General features: G+C 35.3%; 1 protein-coding gene across 3 annotated transcripts in view; it reads right to left on the bottom strand.

Moving 5' to 3' along the window:
* PCSK5 (proprotein convertase subtilisin/kexin type 5) overlaps nucleotides 1–19,451 on the bottom strand; it is an 868,299-nt gene extending 848,848 nt beyond the window's left edge. For 2 of the 3 annotated variants that reach the window (XM_053702490.1, XM_053702492.1), the window contains exon 1: nucleotides 18,874–19,451. In XM_053702490.1, the coding sequence (XP_053558465.1) occupies nucleotides 18,874–19,044 (171 nt within the window). In that variant the 5' untranslated portion in view covers nucleotides 19,045–19,451. The remainder of the gene's footprint in view (nucleotides 1–18,873) is intronic. The other variant, XM_053702493.1, reaches the window with a different exon arrangement.
* Between the last annotated feature and the right edge of the window lie 799 nt (nucleotides 19,452–20,250).

Consider the following 20,250-nt stretch of genomic DNA (forward strand, 5'->3'; position numbering starts at 1 on the left):
ACAAATTTGTCCGAATTTAAATTCGGAACTAATCGAAACGCACATGTCTATCAGCAAGGACAACCCAGTTTGTTCACCAAAAATGGGCCAGCATCTAAACTTACATTCTTGCTTTTCAAATAAACATAACAAGAGAATGAAGAAAATGTGATAATAGGAGTAAATTAGAAAGTTGCTTAAAATTGCATGCTCTATCTGAATCACGAAAGAAAAAATTAGGGTTCAGTGTCCCTTTAAAAAGGACATAATACCCCAGTTTTGAAACATTTGGAAGTGATGCACCTGTAAAAATCTGAGTAGAAAATATAACTTGAAATCTTTATGTAAAAAAGAAAGTTTTTACGTCAAAAGTTCCTCAGTAGCCCCATCCCATTGTAAGGGGATTTTAAGCATCCAATCAGGATGCTTGTCCTGGGACTTGCAAGTGAGAGTGCATCCGTCTAAAGGGGTTCACTACAAAATATTGCAAGATTTCCGTAAAACCCCAGGAGATCACAGTAAAGCAAGTGTCAACTCAGCACTGATAAAGCCAATTGGCTGTTGATTTTTTATTTTACCACAGTAAAAAAAGATTAGCTACAGATCGCAGAGCACTTACTCTGTGCGCTGAAGACATTTTCTGATAAATATCTTCATTGTTTTACAAAGAGATAGTCAGTATATATTTTTGAGACAGCTTTTTACAGATATGCTGCATCACTTTCAAGTTATTTATTTAGCATATGGATAACATGTCTGGTCTATGATATCTGTTAGCCTATTAATCTATTAAAATATTGTTTTGTAGATTAAGACAAAAATGTTTATGTCTTTTATTAATAAAAATGCACCAAGCTCTTGTCTATCCATAGGTGTCCCACATAACGAGTTAATATACATGTATAATGTTTAATTCTAGAAATAACATGTTCGGATTAGTTGCTCAGAGGATGTTTCTAAGGTAAAAGTTGTGTGCTGAAGATATTAAAGGACCATTAAATACAGTAAAATTGCATAATCAACAAATAAATAATAAAAAGACAATACAGTAAAACTTACTATTAATTTCAAATGAGTAGCGATTTATTTTCCAGCAAATTTAAACGTTAATTCCATTTCCCTCCCCTGTATCATGTGACAGCCATTAGCCAATCACAAAAACAGATATAAACAAACTGTGCGCATTTTTATATTGTCAGTAAATTAGTTTTTTTTTAATTTAAATTGCATATTCTATCATGAAGGTTTAATTTTGACTTAGTGTACCTTTAAGTTTATGTCCTCAAAAGTGGATAAGGTGAAAAATACCTCAGCATATATATATATATATATATATTTTTTTTAAGATGGCTAATAAATCTGTGATTCATGGGCAATACATACAAACTGTGTCCCTCCTTTTTCAACTGAAAGAAGATTAATGATAAACGATTCCTACAGCGTAATTATACGATGTTAGAGAACACAGTTGCATTTAGACTTTGAACAGGGTTAAAGTCTGAGATTACTCAGTAAGGTTCATTGGTCTCATGCTGTTATTACACCACAGAAACTCCTATCCAGATATATTACTTTTCGCATCATACCTTTGCACCCTATATTGCAGTGGCGTATTTAGGTTTTGTGTTGCCCTAGGCATTCAAAATTCTGCTACCCCCCCCCCCCCCCCCCCCCCAGGTCTTAGGCATTTTTTTGCCCATAATATTTTTTGGTGAGGGTGTAACATGATCTTTTTTACATGGAATTTTCTAAATGAATTAGTAGTGCAGAGTGTGTGTGTAGTGAGTCTCAAAAAAGTGCTGTCCCCCAAAATCTGCCACCCTAGGCAAGTGCCCTGTTTGCCTTGGCCAAAATAAACCCCTGCCATATTGTATAGTGTATTAATAATAAATCATATTGACATACCCGCTTTTAGATGAAACAAGGAAAATGTGTCCCTTTAGTTTATAAGGGGATGACATATTTCAAGAAGCCAACCACATACTAAACTTCAAATGCCATCCACGCTTTTTTTTTTTTTTTTTTGTTAAATAAAAAGGAAGTGTATTTGTATATAGAAATATAAAGAACAATTTAAAATTTAGGAGCTAGGGTAGGACATTTAGCTTTATGGCTCCTGAGCTTTGCCAGGCCCCATGCAGACCAATGATTCAGAGAAAATTGAACACACTATTATGTTTATACTTTAACTGAAGATGACAGACTGGTTCAGCTTATTGATAAATAATATATAAAACCCTATAGTAGGAACATATTACAAGAACTATATGTATTCATTATAGAGCGATATCTCAGACCATTCAGTAGTTAGACAGAAACATATATTATTGCTTGAATTCTTTGATGTTTTGGAGAACATGGAAGTAAAAGCAAAAACTGAACTGCAGCAACAAAACCATTTTCCCTATAGACACCACTATACTACTTTCAATACTGAAACAATGTGAGTTAAATTTTGCAATGTCCCTACTAGGGATGGGCGAATGTGTAAATTCTCTAATTCGAATGTTAGAACGAATGTTATTACCAAAATTCGAATTACAAATTTGAATGTTGATAAGAACGAATATTCTTAAAAATTCTATTTTCGAATGTTACTTTCGATTTCGAATGTACATAAAAGATTGAATATACACATTCGAAATTTGAATGTATATATTGGATTATTTTATGAACATTCAAAATCAAAATGGATTGCATTATTTTGAATAGGACTCTGAAAATCGAACATTCAAAAACATTCGAATGAAATTGAATATTCGAAATATATCAAAATGTATCTTTTTAACATGTCATACTTCACAAATCTAAAAAAAGTAAAAAAATATATATAGTCTTCAAATATAAAATTAGACTCTAGACAGTCAGCATCACTGGCTGCCAATGCCCATTCAATAGTACCCAGATACAAGGCAGGATTAGCACAGTAAAACACAACCCACACTACATTACAAGTATAACATCTCTATCATGAACATCAGTACTTCTCAACCACAGTCCTCAAGTAAACCTAGGCTAGTAGGCAATATTTTCAGAACGTCTTAACTGGAGCACAGGGAAAATAATCAGTAACCATGGTAACTAACCTGGCTCTCACCATAGGTACTGATTATTTTACCAATGCTCTAGTTAAGACATCATGAAAATATGGCCTATTAGGGCCACTTCTGGTTAAGAAACACTAATGTAGAATAGACTTAAAAAATTACAATGAATATAAAGATGAATCATTTTTCAAATTAAATTCTTAGAAAAAAAAAAAAACAATTAAATAAATGCACAAAGTAAAAGAAGGTAGCCACCTATCACTATCATCACCTGAATTTTTGCCTATATAAAAATAATAGACCGCATATTACCTCTCCAAAAATATATGAAATTGATTGACGATAAAGATAAAAAAATGCGTCTTCTCATGGTGTGCAGTCCACCCTCCACAGTTGTGTCCACACAAAAATAAAAAATAAAAGATGCCACAGGAGCAAATAGATAGATAATAGCAGTATATATATAAAAAAAAAAAACCAGTATCAAAATATTTCAACACGACCACCAAACCAGTACGTCCCTTTTCTCCAAAACTAAACCTGTCAAATTAAATTTTAACAACTACAACTATAACATTTACATATGGGAGGGAATAAGTTAATTTGAATATTAAATAATTCTAATATTTAAAAAAGATAACTGAATTATAAAAACTAATTTGAATATTACATTACAAAAGAAAATTGTAGATTATTAAATTAAAATCGAATATTACATAACAAAATCAAATTTGATACATTGGAATCGAATTAGAATATTACATTTCGAAAACGAATGTGATATATTGAATTGAATTTGAATATTACATTTCGAAATCGAATGTGAAATATAGATATCGAATTTGAATATTAAATATAATACAAAGCCAACCATTCTATTATTAGAACGAATATTTTTGAATGTAATAGAAAAATTTGAAAACGAATATTCGAAAATTGAATGTTAGAATGTTATGTAAACATTAAAAATTCGATTTTAATGAATGTATAAAAAATTGTTTTAAATTTTAAATGTTTACAAACATTCGCCCATCCCTAGTCCCTACCTTCTCACTCAGCAAAATACACATGCCCACTTGCATGACAAACAGGCAGTACAGACACCCCACATATAATATAATGTAACTTCACAGTGGCTGTTCTACTGGAGGATCAAGGGTGCAAATAACCCAAATTATGATTTTTGCATCCCCATTGGATTGAGGATAAAAAGGTAACAAATTTCTACTACAACCAAACAGGGGAAAGGAAACAAGTCGGGTGTGTGCACTATAATCTATATTCAAATATTAACAAGTCTTTGCTGTATACTGCATTAAATTGACTGACAACTGTAAATAATGAGGGTGTTCCCCCAAACACCCCCAACAATTTAGTTCCTAGGGGTAGCACAAACAGACATCCGTAGGACTGAATAAGAATTCAAAATGGACTCACCACTTCCTGGTTTCTGGGTGCAATACCTTCCAAACTCAGATGCTGTAATCCTGTGCAAAGGTGTCCTTCTGCCTGTATAATCACCTTCTTCCGTTTGATGCCTGGGTATCCTCTGTCCTTTCGTGGCACCACTTGCCAGTGATTTGCAGTGTTCCCAATTACTCCTTGAGAGTTATCAGTCAGATGCAGTGTAGAGCTTCTCCTCCACCGTTTGTATCCAGTACCTGTGCTCACTGTTGGCCATGAGATGTTCATATACATTTGTGTACTTTTTACCCAGGGGTAATGATACCCTATTGAATCTTAATAAAGTTTTGAAATTGTATCCACTACTCTGGTGCTCCTGTAATAACTTTTGTGATTTGAACAATTTCTACTCCCTGCCTAACCACTCCAGACCACTTTTCTCTATCCTCAGATTCCTTGCGACTTCTCCTGCCCATGCAACACCCATAAATACACCTCCACCCACCCTATCCCTACGTGTGGAACACCCTGGAGTTTTTGACCCCATATTAAGGCTTCTGGAGCTGACACTTCAGTAGTAGAAGGTTCTAGACTTTTAAATTAAGTCTAACAAAACATTTTCCTGTCCAAATTTTTCAAACTGTTTTAGCTGGCCCTACAATCAAAAGAGGCAAACAACTGCATCTCAGACTGATATTTTGTATACAGATTTAACCCCTTAATGACCACAGCACTTTTCCATTTTCTGTCCGTTTGGGACCAAGGCTATTTTTACATTTCTGTGGTGTTTGTGTTTAGCTGTAATTTTCCCCTTACTCATTTACTGTACCCACACATATTATATACCGTTTTTCTCTCCATTAAATGGACTTTCAAAATATACCATTATTTTCATCATATCTTATAATTTACTATAAAAAAAATTATAAAATATGAGGAAAAAATGGAAAAAAACACACTTTTTCTAACTTTGACCCCCAAAATCTGTTATACATCTACAACCACCAAAAAAAACATATGCTAAATAGTTTCTAAATTTTGTCCTGAGTTTAGAAATACCCAATGTTTACATGTTCTTTGCTTTTTTTGCAAGTTATAGGGCCATAAATACAAGTAGCACTTTGCTATTTCCAAACCACTTTTTTTCAGAATTAGCGATAGTTATATTGGGACACTGATATCTTTCAGGAATCCCTGAATATCCATTGACATTTATATATTTTTTTTTAGAAGACATCCCAAAGTATTGATCTAGGCCCATTTTGGTATATTTCATGCCACCATTTCACCACCAAATGCGATCAAATAAAAAAAAATTGTTCACTTTTTCACAATTTTTTTCACAAACTTTAGGTTTCTCACTGAAATTATTTACAAAAAAACTTATGCAATTATAGCATACATGGTTGTAAATGCTTCCCTGGGATCCCCTTTGTTCATAAATAGCAGACATATATGGCTTTGGTTTTGCTTTTTACTAATTAGAAGGCTGCTAAATGCGACTGCGCACCACACGTGTATTATGCCCAGCAGTGAAGGGGTTAATTAGGGAGCATGTAGGGAGCTTCTAGGGTTAATTTTAGCTTCAGTGTAGTGTAGTAGTCAACCCCAACTATTGATCTAGGCCCATTTTGGTATATTTCATGCCACCATTTCACCGCCAAATGCAATCAAATTAAAAAAAACGCTAAATTTTTCACAATTTTAGGTTTCTCACTAAAATTATTTACAAACAGCATGTGCAATTATGGCACAAATGGTTGTAAATTGTTCTCTGGGATCCCCTTTGTTCAGAAAAAACAGACATATATGACTTTGGCGTTGCTTTTTGGTAATTTGAAGGCCGCTAATTGCTGCTGCGCATCACACGTGTATTATGGCTAGCAGTGAAGGGGTTAATTAGGTAGTTTGTAGGGAGCTTGCAGGGTTAATTTTAGCTTTAGTGTAGAGATCAGATTCCCACCTGACACATCAGACCCCCTGATCCCTCCCAAACAGCTCCCTTCCCTCCCCCACCCCACAATTGTCCCCGCCATCTTAAGTACTGGCAGAAAGTCTGCCAGTAGTAAAATAAAAGTGTTTTTTTTAAAAAAAAAAAAAAAATACATTTTTAGCATATTTACATATGCTACTTTGTAGGATCCCCCCTTAGCCCCCAACCTCCCTGATCCCCCCCAAAACAGCTCTCTAACCCCCCCCCTCTGCCTTATTGGGGGCCATCTTGGGTACTGGCAGCTGTCTGCCAGTACCCAGTTTGCAAGAAAAATGTTTTTTTTTTTAATGATTATGTTATTTTTCTGTAGTGTAGCTTCCCCCACAGACCAATCCCCCACCCCCTGATTAAAGTATTTTATATATATAAAAACTATTTTTTATTAACTTTATAACTTTTAATACAAACTTTTTTTCTGTAGTGTAGCGGTTCCCACCCGCTCCCTCCCCGTGCATGCGCCCGCCCCCGCCCTCCCGTGCACGTGCCCGCCTCCGATTACCCCCGCCCACGATCCCGCCCCCCTACACATCATCAAGGCCATCGATGGCCGCCACCCGCCTCCCGAATAAGGTGACTACGTGTCCCGTATTGCCCGGGACAGTCCCGCATTTTAAAGGTCTGTCCCGGGTCCCGGGTGCCTCCATTCATTGTCCCGGACTGATTGACTGCTGAAACTGACAGCCAGCAGATTGACTCACTCAGTGAGATGGTCTTAGTTAGTTAGTCTCTAGGGCCGGGCGGCTTGTTACTTCCCGCAGCGCAGATACATAGATAGTGTGAGGTGAGAGTGTTGAGACTCCTCCTAGAGACGCCAGACAAGACAACATCAGGGGGCCAGACTGCAGACCAGAGGCGCCGGATATGAATTTATTTTGATATATGCAAGATTTACCCGGCCGGCCACCCGGCACCCGCCCCCCTCTGGGTTGCTGTCTAGTCTACTCTAGCCTCTACACTCCCTCTACATTCTAGCTCTATATAATGTGATACCGCTGGCTGGAGTGGCTGCATGTGCACTACTACTAGTACTGACCGTGACCTGGCTGGCCCGTGAGCGTGAGGACGTTAGTGGAGTCGAGACTGGTGGAGAGAGTGACTGCTGTTGCTGACTGTGCCTGACAACTCCGTTGGAGCCAAGAATTAGGTAAGTTAAGTATGGTCTCATGGAATTGGGAAGGGATACATTTCAAGAAACAATTTAAAATTCCAATATTACTTTTTAATGACAAAAAAACAAATGCTTAATTTTAGCACTTTTTAAAAAAAAAATTAAAGCACATGTAAATTATTTATTAATCAGTTTAATAATGATTAGACTAAAAATCGCAGTAGCTATGCACGCGTTGTGCTCATCCATATATTAATATAGAATTCTAACAGAAAAGTTGAAAATGAAGCAGAAAAATTGGTCTTATATTGAGTTACCCAGTTTATCAGTCTGAAAATCTGTCACTTTGCCATTGATTTTTTTTTGGGGGGGCGGGGCTTTCCAGGGGGGGGGCTGGGGGGGGTGTCCCTGAATGGCAGTTTGGATATGTGGTCACCCTACTCCCGAACCGGCTCCCACCCACCAACGAATTTAGCCGGTGATGTCCGGTGCAGAGAGGGCCACAGAGTGGCTCTCTCTGCACCGGATTGCTAAAAAAGGTTATTGCAGGATGCCTCAATATCGAGGCATCACTGCAATAACCGGAAAGCAACTGGAAGCGATCAGGATCGCTTCCAGCTGCTTTCCAGACCAAGGACGTACGCCACACGTCCTCGGTCATTAAGTGTATTTTTTTTGAGGACGTGTGGCGTACGTCCTTGGTCGTTAAGGGGTTAAAGAAACATTCTAGTGTAATAAACCAAAATGCTCCATTTCATTAGAGCTTTTCATTTTTAATCCAAACCCTCTCTTTTACTATGTGTTTAACTCCTTCAAAAGGGTTAAACAATTAGGGCCCAACTCTCTAAAATTTGCAACTGAAATACCACTCCAACCCACACATAGGAAGACATTTAAAAAAGGGGTCTGAACCTGGAATTTCGAGAGTGGCAAGCAGTCTACCTCTAAATGTAATGAAGCTCTGTGGAATGCAGAATCTCAAGGGGAGGGGGGGGTGACAGGGACCACCCAGCACTGATTACAGGTTAAATTAGGTGTAACATGCTTAAAGAATATGATGAGACCTGTGAGGTAATGTCTGTCACGCCCAGGGAATGCCCCTATTCAGCCTATTTGCCAAGGCTGTGAGACCTTTTTATAATGGAAAACTAATGTACCCTTTGAAATTTGAATAGTTGGTTCCAATTTTAAATTTGTATATCGAAATTACATTTTATGTATGATATTTACCGTGTACGTTAAATATTTATTTTTTCCTGGGTATGAATGGTACGACATAACGCAAATGTGAATTTTGTTGAGTATTTTTAATAGAAATTTCTGTGCAGACATATTAATATAGATTATGCACCCTGTTGAGATACACAGCTTTGAAAGAAAAAATGTGCCCTTTAGAGAATCCCATGAAGGATCTTGTAGAAAATTTTGCCTGAGTGGAGAGCTTTAGGGAATTGGACTTCTTGTCAAATCTGAATTCCTCGACACTCCAGAGAAGGATACGCCTAATGATTTGAGCATACACACGTATATCTGCTTCTATTGTATCCTCAACCGCAGTAGCACAGCAAGATTTTTTTTTTTAAATAAAATCCTTTAAAAATCTATTTTTTTACATGAAAATGTTGTTTTAACCTTCTGCTTTTTTTACTTTGAACTATTTTTTCCTTGAGTGCATTAGGGAAGCATTAAAACATATCTCGGGAATCATCTAAATGCATAAAACCTTCCATGTGTTCACTGACAGCATATACATATTCCCTTTATTTCTACAATATAGTAATTGTAGGATTTAACTAACTAGAAACATCAAATATAGATGCAGTTACCCTACCTACTTTGGCTAATTTAATTATCTGCAGCTTTAAGTGTAATCACAGCAAACCCTTTGACCCCAACTTCAATATTACTTCAACTAGCATAGATGAATACCACATCAATCTTATACTTAAACATAAAATCCAAAGTGAGACTTCTATATTCATTTTTGTTTATAAACTGACATAGGGCTTGAAAATCCTTAATCCCTTCCCCCTTTCCAGTAGAGTTTTAAATGGGGCAAACCTGTCTCTAATTTGATCAAGTCGTATCAACAAGTTAAGCCTTGTTACATTTTGTATCTGTTTTAAAGGACTTGTGAAACTTTTTACTGTGCTACCAAAATATATCAAATAATTTGCTTACAAGAAATAGGGTCATTTTTTAAATATTTTGAAAGCTGCACAGTTGAATTTTAGAAAAATTACCTACAGACCTTCTTAGCATTATGAACAAAATTACTCACACAAACAGAAATACATAAGTGTAGGCCAATATTATTTGTTTCCATCAAGTAGCTAAAAGCAGGCTTTGGCAGATCCTGGGAGTCACAGCTCATATTCTGCAAACACTTTGTCAGTGGGCAAAATCTGGGATATTCAAACAAAACTAATAATAATAATGCCATTAATAAAATGCAATGGGACAGAACCACAGAAGAGTTAAACATATAGTCAAACTCACCACAGACCAGTAGTGTATTGTCATTCTGAAGTTGACTTTAACTGTGTGTTTTACCCATTTGCAGTGGTTAAAGAAATAATATTGTTCAGGCCCTAGTACAATAAGAAAATGTAATACACAGCATTTTATTATGTATTCTTTATTTCCATTTAATAATCCATTTACTCGAATATGGCAGTCAATGGACACAAACAAACATATTTTTGGCTTTACAGTCTGTGTAAATTACACTGAAATCAAGCAAACAATGTGTTTGTGTGTGTGCGTATTTGTGTGATATTTTAATATTTCTCCTTTGTTGCATCAAGGCCCATATGCTATTTTACTTACTGTGATCATTTATACTTAAAATATTCCAGCTGCCTCTTTTGAGATACAGATCAATTCACTCAAAATATATGGAGATCAAAAGGTAAGGACAAGTTTACTTATCTTTTTTTTTATGGAATCATTACATCTCAAAAGACAAAGTACTTTTTTTCGTGTCTGTTGTGTTCTACCACCCATAGCTTCTAACCACTAAATTCTTCAACTTCAGGTCAGCTGAAAAAAAACCTTTTAATCTACAAGGTAAACTATCATATCCCTTTATCCATTAACTACCATTTTTTTTTTATATATATATATATATATATATATATTATTTTTTTTAAAGAGACATCAAAGTGTTTCTAAGATTTAAACATGCATAAAGATTAGGTGCAACTCTTAAATAGACAGAATAACTAAAGTGGTTTGAATATCCTACCAGTTATGTTAGATATAGTGGTTTTTATTTTTGTTAGTCCTGCAGTTTGACAATTTTAAGAAAGAAAAACAGGTCACTTTACTAGTTGTACCAGTGATATTCTAAAACCGATAATATACAATATGTGTGGAATTCTGAGGTTTACTGGTAGCCAATAATATCAAATTCTGCTTGCTAATAATCTAATATTGCCAGTCACATTAGCTTCACATGTCACATTATCCGATTAAAACTTTTCAAGGTGTCTAGTGTTCCATATGGCTAAATATTCACTTTTAAATTGCAAGAGAAATTTATTAAAAAGTGTTACGAATATACTATTGTTATATTATCATCATTATTAATTATTATTATTTAAATTATTGTTAACATTTGCCTTGGCTATTTAAATTCACAGACATGGAAGTCAAACAAACTGTAATTTACATCAAATGACTTTTTATTATTATTATTGCTATTAAATGTACTTATTTGTCTTAGTACCTTTTGCCTCATTTTCATGTCAGCATACCTAGGTAGGTGCAGGATTGTGCATGCGTTAACAATGTGTGTGTTCTAGTTGTAGACTTTGAATATAATTAAAGTTACATTTTGACTTCCATAACCCTTTAAAGGGACACTGAACCCAAATGTTTTTCTTTTGTGATTCAGATAGAGCATGACATTTTAAACAACTTTCTAATTTACTCCTATAATCAATTTTTCTTCATTCCCTTGGTATCTTTATTTGAAATGCACAAATGTAAGTTTAGATGCCGGCCCATTTTTGGTGAACAACCTGGGTTGTTCTTGCTGATTGGTGGATAAATTCATCCACCAATAAAAAAGCGCTGTCCAGAGTTCTGAACCAAAAAACACTTAGATGCCTTCTTTTTCAAATAAAGATAGCAAAATAACGAAGAAAATTTGATAATAGGAGTAAATTAGAAAGTTGCATGCTCTATCTGAATCATGAAAGAAAAAATGTGGGTTCACTGTCCCTTTAAGTATAGAAGCAAGTTTGCTTCCTAAACTATCAAACTATTTTTGGACACAGCAGTTTTCAAGCATGAAATGGCTGGTGAGCCAATCAAGAGCAACAATTGTACCAATCACCAGCTCTGATCAGCTCTGGAGCTGCAATGTTAGTGGTTCCCAACTGGTACTTAACCTATATGTTATAAAAGTATATAATCTCTTTGTCAGGGTTAAAACCAAATTTAGCTATGATCAGTGATGCAAAATTATATGCATAACAATTTTACCTTTAAGTATCCCTTTAAATTATATTTCAGAGCTCTGATATTTGTCAAAAAATAAATAAAACTGTATTTCTATTTATCTTTTTTTGATGTCTGTTTGTAGTAACCTTCAAAACATGCAGTGGAAATACAAAACAGATTTTAAAAAAAGGAAGAAAAAAAAAAACACACAACAGTGCTACTTCTGACTGACTAACCAAACACAAGACTCCCAATGAAGATGTTAAATAGTAAGATGGTGATGGAATCTTCTGAAGCTTTTCAAAATAACCCTGATCAATAGCAAGTTTAAAAGTGTAATTCATTCTTATTTTAATTGTTTTTCTACATGTTCATTTTTTTTTTTTAATTAAAGTAATATAAAACAAGATCAGTTGTATGGATTTCCGTTTCTCTTTAAAAAAATGTATTTAAAAAAAAAAAAAAAAAAGCATGCGTCATCAGTAGAGGAAAATATGTTCTGGACTTTGTATTGATTACACAGTTTGCAAGAAAAAGATATGTAACTGATTTTCTAGTTAAAAGTTCAGCATTTAAACAAAAAAAGATGCATTGCCTTACAAATACAAACAACTGGCATACACATGCTAAAGTAAAAAGACAGAACTGAGGACAAAACAGACAAAAGCAGCTGAAAACCATTCAGGAATGTGGTTATCCAATTATACATCCCAAATACCTGTTAAAATAGAAAAAAAGTGCTATTAAAAAAGCAGCTAGGGTTTATCTTATTGGAGGTGGGTACTGGATATAAGCAAATTATGCACATTTTATGGAAGATTTGAATGTTTCAGAATATATATAACATTTTTGTTAAGCCATATTAAAGTGATATAATTTAAAGGGACACTAAACCCAATTTTTTTCTTTTGTGATTCAGATAGAGCATGACATTTTAAGCAACTTTCTAATTTACTCCTGTTACCAAATTTTCTTTATTCTCTTGGTATCTTTATTGCAAGAAATGCAAGAATGTAAGTTTAGATGCCGGCCCATTTTTGGTGAACAACCTGGGTTGTCCTTGCTGATTGGTGGATAAATGTATCCACCAATAAAAGAAGTGCTGTCCAGTGTTCTGAACTAAAAAAAATGCGTAGATGCTTTCTTTTTCAAATAAAGATAACAAGAGAACAAAACAAAAATGATAATAGGAGTAAATTAGAAAGTTGCTTAAAATTGCATGCTCTATCTGAATCACAAAAGAAAAATGTGGGTTCAGTGTCCCTTTAACATTACATATGATGTAAATATGGAACATCATGTGACTGGTATATCTTATTGATTACTAGGAAATGATCTCATTGAAAAAAATCTTTCATTGCACAAGTATGTGACATGGAGGACAAAAAGACTTAACAAAGAGATGCCTCCTGAGTTTGGCCTTTGGTAGTTAGGTTTGCCAGGTATCTTCTGTCTGGACCTTAAAGGGACATTATATATTTGTTCTACATCTAAAAAATAGGGTATATTAGAACTAATTAAATGTTTACAGAAAAACAAATGATTATGCTTGTTGGTAATGTGCCTGTTCTCCTATAGAGCTGAGGGAGATATCTTTAGTAGCCAGTGACAAATGTGTCCCAATTAATTTGTTCTGCACAAACATGAACTTCTTTATATTTAGTTCCAAACTCTTAAAAGGTATGTTATAATAAACAAAGACAGATTCTAATTCATTACAGTATGCTATTTCTGTTTCACAGATTGCTATAGTCTAGGTTCCATTGCTGTTGAAAACTGGTGGTAAACAAGTATCTCCATTAAAGGGACAGTCTAGGCCAAAATAAACTTTCATGATTCAGATAGAGCATGTAATTTTAAACAATTTTCCAATTTGCTTTTATCACCAATTTTGCTTTGTTCTCTTGGTATTCTTAGTTGAAAGCTTAACCTAGGAGTTTCATATGCTAATTTCTTAGACCTTGAAGCCCACCTCTTTTCAGAATGTATTTTAACAGTTTTTCACCACTAGAGGGTGTTAGTTCACGTATTTCATATAGATAACACTGTGCTTGTGCACGTGAAGTTATCTGGGAGCAGGCACTGATTGGCTAAACTGCAAGTCTGTCAAAAGAACTGAAATAAAGGGGCAGTTTGCAGAGGCTTAGATACAAGATAATCACAGAGGTTAAAAGTATATTAATATAACTGTGTTGTTTATGCAAAACTGGGGAATGGGTAATAAAGGGATTATCTATCTTTTAAAACAATAAAAGTTCTGGTGTAGACTGTCCCTTGAGTCTATGAAGATATTTTATGTTACCACCAGTTTACAACAGCAATGGAAACGTGGTCTATGTTATTAATCCCAACAAAGGGGTTAAATACATAAGTAAATAACTGCTCAGTAGCTACTAGGTGGAGCCCTCAAATAGAACAAGATCGGTGAGCCAACCAGAAGCAGCAGTTGCACGTAATTGCCAATGACGAGCAGTTTCTTGCTTGGGAGATGTAATGCTGGTGGATCACAAGCTGGCAGAGGTTAAAACACTAAGGCCTTGCTTCCATTGAGTTGTTAAAAATGGAGCCGTAAGCTACCGAAGCGGCCGACAGCTAAAAGTAATTACGGCTCCATTTTAGTACCAGGTTCCCATTGAAATATTTTGAGGATAGCGTGCAGTCACTCTTTTCGTGTAGCTGTAAGTTAACGTTGTGTTAACGCTTCCATCTGATGTCGGATTTCTTGAAAATCAATTAGTTGCTAAGGTAACCCGACCTTACGCTATAGAATTTACGTTTAACGCCCGTGCTCCTTACCGGTGATCACCTCTCAAGAAAAATAAAGATACACTTATCCATATTTTTAATAATCAAATACTATTTTTTAATATAATTATATTTACCACTTCATAAATATAAGTAATATGTATTGCTGCCCTAGGCATAGGTCTAGTTTGCATTCTGTAGATATGTTCTTGCATATATTATTATATTTAAATATATACTGATATTTCTATTAGAATATAAGTTCAACTATTTCTATACATGGGACAACAATAAATATTACTTATAACAATTTATTTCTAAATTAAAACACTTGCATTATTTGCAAATGTTATCATTTCAATAGAAAATAGGTCTCAAAAAGCACAATTTTCCTCTTTTACACCTAGTTGAGCTGGGTGTAATATTTCTCAATGTATCGACAGCCTCCTACAGTATATTAACGGTTTGCGCTTTCATTGGAAACCTGGTATAATTTATCGATTAACGGCTTCTATTACTTTCTATGGGACGCGAAGATTTTTTCGGCAGCCGGAGTCCAGCTGCCGATATTGAGGTATAACGCGCCATTGGAAACAGTCGATAAACGATATTGCTTTCGACAGCATATTTAATGGTTTGTGAGTGCACGCAAACTGAATTACGACTCAATGGAAGCAAGCCCATAGTAGGTTAAGGTCAGTAAAGCACGTAGTTTTTGCATTAAAATTTCATTTAAAAAAGGCTTTAATGTAATAACTTTTAGGCAAAAAAAAAAAAAGTATATATATATATATATATATATATATATATATATATATATATATATATATATATATATATATATATATATATATATACACACACACACACACACATAAACATACATACATACACATATATATATATTTTGCACATAACATCCATTTAACAATTGTACTGCTGCATTCAGGCTTGTTATGCAAGATGCTCCACACAACACAGTCCCTTTCCTGTTGCCAGGAAAAATTAGCTTTTGTAAAGAAAGTATCAAAGTTCAAGTAATGTGCTTGAGTAAGGCACAAGGCTTCCAACTGACTAGATTAGTTCCCTATATGGACTGCCGCCCCCACACAGAAGGTGCTCGATCGCCTAATGACAGTTATTAGACTTTTATCTTTCTCCACACCAGTGTTTCCCAGGACAATGAAAGGCACCAACTGAAAAGGGACTATAGTATTCAGTGTTAATGATTAATTAATTAGCACTATTTGCACATACTCAGTATTGTTTGAACCCTACACAATACTTGAAAAGTATAAAAGTTTAAAAAAAAAATTGGGGACAATTATCACTGGCCCGTGCACATACAGTATAAGCTGAATAACTTACTAAGACAATTTAGTTAAAAAAAAATGAATCTCCCAGCTACGTGTAAAGCTGCATCCAGGTGCCTGATGGTGCAGTCTGACTGTTCATGTGTACATACAACTTTTTTTCTTTAGCTTAGAATGTTGAGGATTAATTTGGCACAAACAACAAAGTTCTGCAGTTTTGCTTTGATAATACACACTCTGTATCCATAGATAAAGAAGAGTGAAACCCATGTTTAACTTGACATTAGTTTAAGTGACAGTGAACACTAATATTTTCTCCCCAAGTATCCATTTTACATATTGGAGTGTATCACATTTTTTACAAAATAGTTCCTTCATCTTTATTTTCTCAATTCAAATAGTTGATATTGTCTATTGTTTCCCAACCCATACTGAACATTTCCCTAAGTTCTGGTTACAAAAAACATGTAAACAAGAAGACTTAGATAAAATAATGTTCCCAGTTGGTGACTGGCCAAATGTTACAAAAATGTTCATTTTTTATTGTTGTCTCTAAGGACTGGCCGTTGAGGAAACAGTAATAAAGAAGACAAGGAGGACATGTGTAAATAGTTAGACAGATACAATAAGGACTGCTTTCCCTGCTAGCTCAACTCATTTCACCGGGTTGTGGTTTCAATTAGCAGTAAGTTATTTCATATACAAAATTATACGTAAAGGTGCAATTTCCCATACATTTTAAACTCTGCAGCTGGCATAATAAATCATTGTAAACACATTAAAGAAAAACACTGTCCCTTTAATAAATACAAAAAAGGAAGGTAAATCAATTTTATAAAATTACTCAATAGCAAAGCCAATGTTATCCAATTCATACAACCTTTCTATCAACAATGTATCTCCTAGATCAGATAGAGCATACAATATTAAAGTGACACTGAACCCAATTTTTTTCTTTAGTAATTCAGGTGTAGCATGAAATGTTAAGCAGCTTTCTAATTTACTCCTATTATCAAATGTTCTTCATTCTCTTGGTATCTTTATTTGAAATGCAAGAATGTAAGTTTAGATGCAGTCCCATTTTTGCGGAACAACATGGGTTATTCTTGCTGATTGGTGGATAAATTCATCCACCATAAAAAATCTGTCCAGAGTCCTGAACCAAATAAAGTTCTTTTTCAAATAAAGATAGCAAGAGAATGAAGAAAATTTGATAATAGGAATAAATTAGAAAGTTGCTTAAAATTGCATGCTCTATCTGAAACATGAAAGAAAAAAAATTTGGGTTCAGTGTCTCTAATCAAATTTTCAATTTTCTTCTATTATCTATTTTGCTTTGTTCTTTTTGTATCCTTTGTTAAAACATACCTAGGTAGACCCAGGATCTGAGAGCTGGGTCAATAGAATGAAACAAAGTTGATAATAGAAGAAAATTGGAAAGTTCTTTAAAATTGTGTGCTGAATCATCAAAAAAAATTGTTGAGTTTCATGTCCCTTTAAGGCTCACCTCCTGTATGTTGCCTGCTAGAGGTGTTTTCATTTGAACCACTGGACTTAATAGGCAGAAAGATTTGTGGGGCTGCACAATGTCATTTTGCTCATGTTATAGGTTCTGCTATAACTAAACAAATAATGGGCAATAATTTTCTCCCACCATGCTGCATTTACATGAATGTGTGAGTGTAAAGTCAGAGAAGATGATAAGAGTAGGTGCAGCTGTATTTTAGCACTTAATGACTATAAATCTCTAATGCCTGAACACCACCATTCACTGTATACTGTAGTAGGTAACTGTAATTAGCATTTGAGTAAATGTAATTCTGTCATGCAGGTATAACCTGTGTTATCAAACACTACTTACATGATACCTACACTACCTGTGTTTTTAATAATGATCAGATGTGCATTTACAGCTCTGCCTGATGGCTGCAGACAGGGAGACCCCTCAACTGTCCATTGCTCTTACCTAAGGATCCTTCATCTGCATATGTGCAAGCAGATTATCTTAGATACACTTATAATTCACAGAACCTAACACTGAGACAAACTTCAGACTTCCATGCTAACTTGTAGAGCTAAAGTTGAAAGAGACACTTATTGCTCCACTGCATCAGCTTTATACATTCTGGATTGTATTTATTTTTTCTCTTCAGTGGAGGCTTATTTCAAGTCTTGGTGTCTCTAAGTGTAGCTTGTTGCTAAACACAAGCCTTTCTCTAATACAATAATAAGGGACTGATGGGACAACTATATATTTGTTTGACCGAGTTGCAACAGTGTTTACTTCTGTTTCTGGCAAACAGATCTATTTCTCATCAGAGTTATGGCAGTGCCTCATATATAACCTGTGGAGTTTACAGAGCACTCCTCTGAGATCTCTCTTTTAATTTACAGCAGAAGCAGCGGTCAACCACAAGCGCAGCAGAGAGGGTAACACAGCCTTATTAAACTGTTGTTCAGATCCATCTCACCTAGATTAACCCTCTAGCCACCCAACTTTAAAAGCAGATGTTATACTATAGGACACAGTCTTTCTGAAGATTAACGTTGCCCTAAAAATAAATCTTAAAGCAATACAATCATTCATAGCTATATGGTCAATACAGGACCATGAACCGGAACTGCCTTATATATAAAAGCATGTGAATCACAAACTGGCATAATGCGATTGCCTCCAGGTTCAAAGCTCCCAGTACATGGACTTTACACAGTATCTACTGAAAGTTCAAAGGTTCTATGCAATAAACCCACAGAGCTCGTATACGAAGTTCTAACCTCTATAGTAGAAGCTTATTATACACAGCAATGATTACACTGGTATTGGTGATGCTTTACCTGTCCCCTATTGACGTATCCGTACTTGCTAGCTATCCTCTCGGCTTCCTGGGCTCCCGCTGATATCCTCACTGCCCAGTGGTTAGTGAACATGCGTCCCCATCCAGTAGGTACAAGTATCCCCAGCAGCACTGACAGCAGACACCATCCGGACAGCAAGTTTATAGCCATGTTGTGCCCCCTCCAAATAAGCTCCCTGCTCCTAAAAACTCAGCCAGGTGAGGGAGAGAAGTGCGAGGGTGAAAGGTTAGCGAGGCAGCGTGGATCAAAGTTTCCAGATAAGGCACTTTTATAACTCCGTGATGGCTCTGGAGTAGTCTTGCAATTTTAATCCATTATTCTGCTGCCAAATGCTGATTGAGCTCCGGATCATCACACTCTTCACTCCTAGACCTTCCTTGGGATACAGTGTTAGAGTTAAAATTGCTTAGAATCTTTGGCTCCTTTCACCTTTCAGTAGCTTCCCCTCTTAAGTCCCTTCCAGAGTGTGAACGTGGGGTGTGAGTGGAAAAAGGCAGATCTCTCTCTCTGCATAAATGACTTCCCCCCCTTCTCCGGTGTCATAGCAGATTCAGTATGCCTAGCAGCTAGTGTATCCCTCTCTCATGAACCAGCACTCAGCTCCAAACACCGCCCCTTTCCCTGTCACTGCCTCTCTACCCTTTGTTCATTTAAGGTGGATTCATTATTTCTAAGTTTAAAAAAATGACCCATATATAAAGTGGTCTGTTACTTGGGTAAAACACTTAGTACATAGACGTTTATCACCACACTTTGTACTATTTAAAAAAAAAAAAAGAAGCTAAAATGATAATAAAAAAAAAGCAAACAGTGAAGTAGAATTCCCATAAGTATGACATTTCACCAGTGATTTTCTTGTTACACTAACATTATAAATAGGATATATATATATTTTTCTGTTTGTGCATAGCAAGCATAGTTGCATATGTTTGAAAGTAAATTCCAGGATCAGTGCCAGAGGGAAGTCACAGTTGGGTGTCACTGGGTGTCTGTATCATCCCTTAAGCAGTGTTGGCTTCACAGAGCAATCTGCAGTGTTTTGATGTAGAAACAGAATAATCAGTATAAAGGGAAATGCTGCCCTCAACCCAGAGATAGTTTGATGTATAAGTATTATAATAATAATAACAATAATAGTAATATTTTTGTTAATACAAATGAGGCTACCCCCAAAATCCAAATAAGCTGGCAAATGTAAGCAGATATAAATATGAAATGTCTGAGGAATTGATTTGTGCCTCATAAAACCATAGGCAATGTGCATAGCTGCCCAGATCAAAAACAAATCTGTCTTCAAATAGAATATGTATGCTAAAGTATGGAAATATTATATTGCCTGTGATAGTATCTTACTGC

The sequence above is a fragment of the Bombina bombina genome, chromosome 2 (genome assembly GCF_027579735.1).
Source record: "Bombina bombina isolate aBomBom1 chromosome 2, aBomBom1.pri, whole genome shotgun sequence".
In the NCBI taxonomy this organism is placed as follows: Eukaryota; Metazoa; Chordata; class Amphibia; order Anura; family Bombinatoridae; genus Bombina; species Bombina bombina.